The 8059-nt window shown below is 40.0% G+C and overlaps 1 protein-coding gene across 3 annotated transcripts; it reads left to right on the plus strand.

Annotated features, from left to right (window-relative positions):
* Window positions 1-1342: 1342 nt before the first annotated feature.
* On the plus strand, window positions 1343-6648 carry LOC137281793 (uncharacterized). 3 transcript variants are annotated; one of them, XM_067813408.1, is made up of 3 exons: window positions 1343-1465; window positions 3969-4188; window positions 4880-6648. In XM_067813408.1, exons 2-3 carry the CDS (start codon window positions 3973-3975, stop codon window positions 6197-6199), a joined length of 1536 nt encoding a protein of 511 aa, XP_067669509.1. In that variant the 5' UTR covers window positions 1343-1465; window positions 3969-3972; the 3' UTR covers window positions 6200-6648. The 3 variants fall into 3 exon arrangements, with proteins under 3 accessions (XP_067669509.1, XP_067669507.1, XP_067669508.1); XM_067813406.1 differs by lacking the exon at window positions 1343-1465 and adding an exon at window positions 2942-3074; XM_067813407.1 differs by lacking the exon at window positions 1343-1465 and adding an exon at window positions 3148-3292.
* The last annotated feature ends 1411 nt before the right edge of the window (window positions 6649-8059 follow it).

The raw sequence follows: 8059 nt of genomic DNA on the forward strand, positions 1-8059 counted from the left end.
AATGTATCTAAGTAGGATGGCCATATATGGAGGATACTATATGAGTTTCAATGTTATACTATGTTTGCTATACGAGTGCCTAAATGTTGGTATTTCCTGAGCTAGAGCTAGGGATATATACCTTTATTTAGACACGAGTGTCGTAAACGTAGGGTGATGTGGGCATGAATATAATATTATGTTCATTACGCGTTTATTCAATGTATTCATTACCGAAGTCAAATTGAGGAAAATGCATGTAAACCCAAATCCACTCTTCCAAACATACGCTGGCGCTACCATTCGCTGCCGCATGTAGAACGCAACGTCATAGCATTGTTCATGACGTCACGTCACTATGGGAAAGTGAAACTTTACCTAGGGCATCACATGAAAAATATGAACCCCGATACTTTCGTCCTCGTAGGTAATAATATGATCCTGTTTTAGAGGCCGTTCATAATTTATGGGTGGGGGCTTGAGGGTGGTGGTTTTGTGGAGGCAGGTCATGTACAAAGCCAATGCCCTCTCAACCTCCTCCCATAAGTTTTAGCACATGTTTTAAAAATACTTCTATGTACAAGATTGTTAAACCTCTAATCCCACCGAGTACGTGAGTACAAAATTGTTGAATCCCTAACCCCCACTCCCAAGTCATTAGAACTAAATGGATGCCCCCACCCCTCCTCTTAAAATGGATGACCCTCCCTGCCACCTGACCAGACCAAAAAAAAACCACCACCCTCCAAAACCCACGCACGCAGGCATTCAAGGACACGCGCGCGCACACACACACACTAACACACGCTAACACACACACACAATAACACACACACACACACTAACACACACTAACAGTAACACCCAACCCCCAAAACCCCACAAGCATAAACTATGATAGGTCCTTTAATCCGCGACATGGTATCTTGTGCCAGTTGTGGTGGACCATCACTATGATCCGGCATGCATGGAGGAGCCCCAACTAAAACTAAACCCACACTAAACGGGATACAAGCAACAGACGCACGTACGAGCTTGCGCAGTGTTAAAACAAAACATGCTTGCGCGTTTACCTAGTACGTACCTTGTCGTTTTCGAAATTCCCTAAAGTTAAACATCGCGGTCGGCCAAGCAGTACCTTTGAAAATATTCACTCAAGCACATTCATAAAACGACCTAATGTAACGCGGGTCTACAAAAAATGAATAGTCAAGTGTATTCTAGTTTTTCATTTCGGTTCTGAATAAATACTAACCACACTGAATGGGCATTCGCTGATACATTTCTTGAATAAAAGCGTCGTCTGCTTCCGTTCAGGATCTGGAATAACGCGCACGTGAAACTCGGGCAACGGAAGTGAGCTGTGATTGGTTGACAACGAAGACACAACATCACGTGGCATGACAAGGGTGGCGAACCACTGCGTGAAATATACAACATCTGAAACTTGATCTGACATTGTGTGTGTTAACATCCGTCAACGAGAGTACGTTGTGTAAATCAGTTAATTGTCTTCTGGAAACTGGTTGTTGGTATGAATCATTCGCCCGAAGGAGCTGGAATTGGCTCTGAAACGTCGTACAAAGCTAAAATGAAGTTATCCATGAAAACGTGTTATGTGTTCATAACTTCTAAATGCCTTTCCAGGACTTGATTCTTGGTAGTGAGGAGTGATTCAGTATTTAAATAGCTTGTTAATTTCATATACCCATAAAACCGTTCAAAAACAACGTTTTCATGAAAGTTTTCTACTTACAGTACACATGAACACTTCCCATCCATTGGGTGATAAAAATGAGAAATATTGCACAAATGCAGCTTCCTTTAATTTATGTCATAAAGAAGAAGAAAATGTTGCATATGGTTTCCAATTCCCACTCCTCCAGTATTTATTCTAAATATTCAAAAAATATTATTTATTCTTTCTTTATTTTGCGCTGGTAATTTAACCTTGTGCTTACCGCTCGCTGTTCCCCTTGAAGGCTGGGTCTATTATCAATGCTGCTGGTACAATGTACGGAGCCCACTGTTTTGTGTGACATTCTGGAATATTGAATGAATCAGCATAAAACCTATTGGCGACGATCTGTAAATAATCGAGCCTGGACCAGACAATCCAATGATCAACAGCATGAGCATCGATCTGAGCACCTGGGAACCGACAACATGTGTCAACCACGTCAGCGAGCCTGACCACCCGATCCCGTTAGTCGCCTCTTACGACAAGCAGTCGCCTGTTATGGCGTGCATGGGTTGCTGAAGTTCCGTTTCTACCACGGACCTTCACGGGTTTCGCACAATGTACCCTCGTGGGGAATCGAATTTGGATCTTCGACGGGGCGACTGCACACCTTGACCACTGTGCTAACCCACCGCTCCCGAATATGTGGAAGAGCTCTTGAATGTGTTTAGAGTATTCAGCATTGATTCATTTTGCATTGCGTGTCTGTTGAATTGTTAGTGGTCGGAGTTCAGGAGTTTGACCTTTGCCAAATTATGTCAGGTTTACCTAACAATGAATCGAGTCAATATTACATGCCACAATGCATTCCCGTGTTTTCGTTTAGTCTGCCTCTCTATATCATAGTTAGTCTGACTTGACCATTTCATAATCTTTCATGGTTTTCATAAAACTGAATGCAGATGTTCGACCGTCTGTCTCAGACCTAAAGTTACTTAGGCAATACTGAAATTGGAAAAAAAAAGAAAAAAAATGAGTACAGAATCTTGAATGATAGGCAAAGCTGACTCGCCTCAGCTCTATGTTTTCAATTATTAATTGTGCGTGTTTTATATATTTAATCTATGTCATTTTTCTAATGATCAACTCTTTGTCAAACATAATGTATATGTACACACACGCGCGCGCACACGCACTCACGCACTCACATAGGACAAATTGAGAGTCCGATATTTGAACCTATTCGTACAGAAGTCAAGTCCGGCTTATGAACGTTTGTCCGTATTTTACTGATACTGTAGTATAGGCAATACCTGGTTAAACTGATCCGGATGTATCAACTTTGACCTTGCGGCCTTGCCAGCCGTTTGATCCGTGAATTATGAAACTATATCGTAAAATGGGTGTTTGCTAGGTAAGTTGAGTCAAGATTCATTTGTAAGATATATACGTTATATTTTTTTGTGAACAATACTCCAATGGCTGTTGTGATCTGTGTCCTACCTGTCACTTGTTTTCGTGACAGACCTGTGTCTGGGCTGACATTCAATGTCCCCGGCCCCACGTTGCCGTACGCATGGCATATACTAGATCTATAGTAACGTAAAGGTTGCGAGCGGCGGATGTTGTTGGGTAAGAGATCCTCCCGTTCCCCCAATCCCGAACGAATAATATCCATCCCTATTCATTAATTTATGTGTACTAGAATTGTTAACAAAACCTAACACAACTGTTACTCGACTACTCACAAAAACAATGTGAAGTCCACAAATTAAGTACAGTATTGGGTTGAACCTCTTAGTCAGTGTTACGTTTGTTAATCTGACGGAACGGAAGTAATCTGAATTAATCTTACGGAAGTTAATCTGAGGAAACGGAATATTGGGGAACGGAAGGATATATGTTTCAGTATGTTCAAATACAATTAAGAAAAGATGGTAAAACTGATCCTTATCATATCAGGAATATATATTCATGTGGTATGATGTGACTAGGATGAAATTTAAGGGGCGATACGGGCGGATGTCTTTCACTCTTGCCCTGGTAAGAGTTCCGCTCGTAGCCCCTCCCAATCAAAAGCCAAAATTACAAATTGCCATGCATAAATCACCCTAAATAGTAAATATACATTCATCAAACTAGATTGAACAAGCAATTTTTGAGCAGAGATGCAATACACTATGCCCAGGTGCATTTATTGTGGCCTTTATATGTCAGATAGTAAATATGTAGCATCAACACAACACTGATTCTGCATCTAGGGGTGTTGTGGAATACCTTAGAAATTATAAGTTCATTTTTGTTTCAGACTAATGGCTGCTAGGTATTTCCTCAGATGCATTGTGGTTCCTCAGTACAGAACAACAGTGAGACTGTCACAAGAACCATGGTTGACGTGGAGACAATGCTGGTGTCGAAGACGTTCCAGCGTTGTGGAGGGGAGAACCAATATGGTGACAGCCAGGGCAGACAGACGCCAGGACAGTTTCACTCTGCTCCCTAAGGGCATCCCAGCCGACAAGGATGAAGTGAGTTTTGCTTCCTCATATGTAGGGATAGATAAAATGATCAGATAGCAGAGGTAGATGAAACAATCAGTTATCAGAAATGTCATCGATGGGAAGAATTATTAATGATTGTTGCATTGAACATTGGAAATGATAGTGTGTATGAACTGTTGGTGCCAACTATTGAGATGAAATCTGCAGAGCATCATATACTGGGAACTCAGGAATAGGTATCCAGTAACCATGCCAACCCATTCTGTATTGAAAGGTGCCTAAATGTTTTATATTGGTCATCTTTCACATGAGCAGTACAGCTTTGCCATCAGACTGGCCAAATCCAAAATCTGTGATACTTTTGTTTTTATATGACAAATAATGAAATATGCATTGCTGTTTCTTAGTACTGCTTACTTCTATGAAGTTCTGATGCAGTTCCGTAGCAGACAAACGTAAATATTATGTGATATTTATACAATTTGTAATTACTTGTAAGCAACCAACCAACATACATGTTTGAAAATCATTCACACAATATAACTGAGTTTGGGAAAGTTGAAATGGTGACAAAACTATTGGCTTGGATGGAGACTGATTCTGTTAGTTTTTATCCGATCGCTGTCCATTATATGACTGGGGTAAACATTATTCTGGCAGTGAAATAGTCCTGTTAGTTTTTGTGATATAAGGTAACATTCATAACTTCTACCCTCAGATACTGAATGAAATCAACAATGTACTATATGGCAAGCCGGCCAATATCCAAGCCCGTCATGGCATCCAGAGTCGTCTAGAGACCCTGGAGAGCGTTGGGTGTGCCCTTGACGACATCCACAACAGCCCCGACGTCCTTCTTCTCACTGAGGTTCAGGTGTTCAAGGCCGTCCAGAAGTTGCGAAAGCGGCATCTGGATGTAAATGTTGAAAGAGTCAAGATTGCTCATCTGCGTTCGAAAGGAGCTTTTCAGAAGCTTGTCCAAGATCACCAGAAGAAACAGAGATATGAAATTGCAAAATTGTTGCAGTGTTCGGTAGAAGACTGTGAGGGCTTAGGGAAACAGTACCCATTCCTGAAATCAGAAACTGCAAAACGACTCGAACCCAAGATTGATTATCTTCTGTCAACTGGAATAACGGTGGATGAAGTACGGGAAAACTGCTTCATCCTTAAAAGGAAATTGGATGATCTTGTAGAAGTGGCATCCGGAATTCAGAAAATCCGGTGTGGCAAGGTTGGAATATTTGACAAAGAATCAAAAGAACTTTTTCTTGACACAGAAAAGCTGCTTCTTTATTCAAGAGAAAAGACTGACAAGAAGCAACAGAGATGCGAACACGTTGCTCGATTGTTACAAGTAGATATATCCCAGCTGGATGTTAAGTATTGTGCAGTCCCACTGAAGACAGTTTTGCAGAAAATAATCTTCCTGTTAGACCAGGGCATTAACAAGAAGGATCTTCTAAACCATCTCTACCTCATGCAGATCAGTCTTTCTGCATTACAACGAACTGTCAAGACAGCACACAGCGTGGGTCTGACAAAATTCACAGCAATGTCTCTCATTAACATCCTACAGCATAGAACAATCTCACCCAAACCAGGCAAAGCCAGACACCATAATTTTGTAGCCCGTCAGCTTGATTTGCCAAAAACTGTGTTTTCAAATCTGGGACCACGTTCGAATCTCGTTTTCACCCGTGACAAATCGATATTAAAAGCTAACATTGATTATCTGAAGGGTAAAGGTTTTTCAAGTAGGGATATCCATGACTGTGTGTTGGTTATTGGCCATGAGCCTGATGTGTTGAAGTTGTATCTAGAATCATTGTTTGAGAGGCTGGAGGTCCAGCAGTTTGAGATGGTAGACAATGTGGTGGTGTTAAATGCTGTACAGTACTTCATTGAGAGAGATGGAAACTTCAACTGTAAGGAACAACTTAGTGACATGAAGGAGTATGTGGCTTCAGAGAGCTTGGTCGACCTGCAGGAAGACGACTCCCAGGAGGTCGACTCTACAGGGGACGATTCACCTTGATAAAGACAGGATTACGGGATGATAAAGATCTGGGATGATGGGCATTAGATTGATGCTTTTAACATTACTTTCTTCTTAATGATTGTTTGATTGGCATTGTAAAAGTTGGTATGTCAGTAACGAAGCATGCAACTGTAAGTATACTTTAACTTGTTTGTTGCACTGAGTGATGTTTTGGTGTAGATTTTTACCTGTTATTTAGCTTGATATTGGTGTTATATACATCATAGCATCACTCTGTGTAATAAACGAGAAGTTGTTACACCTGACCCTGCAGATGGTGAACATCAGTTGTATAAGGCTTACTCATCTACTCCCTTCCAAGAAGTCCTTCAGCCTAGTGCTATCAGTGTACCATGCTTGGGTTCAGATTGATATTAATGTGTGGTCTCTTGTCAAGAAACATGCATTTTGTTTGAGTAGTCATAAAAGTTGACATCTCATTCTCATTGTTTGTTTGTTTGTTTGTTTGTTTGTTGTGTGTTGCTTTCTTTCTGGGTTGACTAAAATGATAAATAGAAATATTTTATGAAAAAAATGTCAGTGGATATTAATATGAAATTTGTGTTAAAAATAATATCGTACAACAATTTGTGATAGAAATGTGTGAATTTTCTCACACAATATACAAATTTAGGACTTTCAGGGACTGGGAAAAGCAGGGGCCATGGGCCATTTTGCACATTAGAATTAAAAATGGCCCATTAAAATTTGGAAGTATACTGTTGATACAAAGGCAGTGGCCCATTCTAAATTCTGGAATTGGCTAGTAATCCTGAAAATGGCCCATTGTCAAAGTTGTCTTTCCCAATCCCTGGACTTTATCCACAGTCTGCTTCTAAGCCATGTAATTATGTCTAGGATAATGTTTTGTTGATAATTCATATAAAACAATAAACATGCCACCCTGATATTCCTTTCAGATATTCAGCTTTTTTGCTTAAAGTTACAATAATCAATTAATATATATTTAACAACTATTGATGTCTATGATCTTCATCAACTGCCAATCCTAATTCTTCCTTAGTGTGATTTGTCATGGTTATGGCAGTAAGTGTTTGAGATTTCCAACCAGGGCCAGGTTGTATCAGAACTGAGAGTTTTTCAGCAGCTCCACAGGTGCATAGAAAGCCAATGTTTTTTCGTGTAAGCCTAATAGGTTGCAAAAGCTTTATATTTAAATAGTTTTGATGGCTTGCAGAACCTTAGCAACAATCATGTGTAAGACTTGGCTTTTTTTTTGATAATGGTAGCTATGCCAGGTCCTGTATTCGTTTCTTAGAATTGGCGTGTTCATTCCAGATCTGATTGGTTCTTTGGTATGACAGAAGTTTGTGAGTCAGTACCAAAGAATACTATACTCTAGATAACAACTGCTGGTTTAGTTGTGGTATAGATTGCTTGCTAACAGTGCAAGCATGTACACCAAAATGTTATTTCATGTTTTTAACAAGAAGGTGTTATTCATAAAGTCAAGAATTGGACATTTAACGCGTGCAGTATTTACCTTACAACCAAGTTGTTAAACTGTTCATTAGGATGATGACCAGGGTTCAATTCCGTTCATGTTTACAAAGTGTGAGCTACATTTCTGGTATCCCTTGTTGCTCAAATATTACTTAGAACTGAGTGAAACTGAACTCATTTACTCCTGATGTGCAACAGTGGTCAGGTCATTTAGTTCCACATCTGTGTGAGCTTGAATTAGAAAGAGAATTTGACTGAGCATAACGTCCACATTTAATCAGTAAAAAGCCAGTGTACAAATACTCTGATGTACAGAATGAAGTATATACACAGATTCACATACACGAAATGTAAGCACGAAAACAGAATGAGCTGAGAGATCAACAAGTAGCT

The sequence above is a fragment of the Haliotis asinina genome, chromosome 4 (genome assembly GCF_037392515.1).
Source record: "Haliotis asinina isolate JCU_RB_2024 chromosome 4, JCU_Hal_asi_v2, whole genome shotgun sequence".
Classification (NCBI taxonomy): Eukaryota; Metazoa; Mollusca; class Gastropoda; order Lepetellida; family Haliotidae; genus Haliotis; species Haliotis asinina.

Bases quoted from the DNA above. Each gene is read 5' to 3' on its own strand.
- LOC137281793 (XM_067813408.1), top strand. From the start codon at position 3,973: ATGGCTGCTAGGTATTTCCTCAGATGCATTGTGGTTCCTCAGTACAGA. The intron at 4,189-4,879 runs GTGAGTTTTGCT...TTCTACCCTCAG, and splicing joins TCCCAGCCGACAAGGATGAA to ATACTGAATGAAATCAACAA.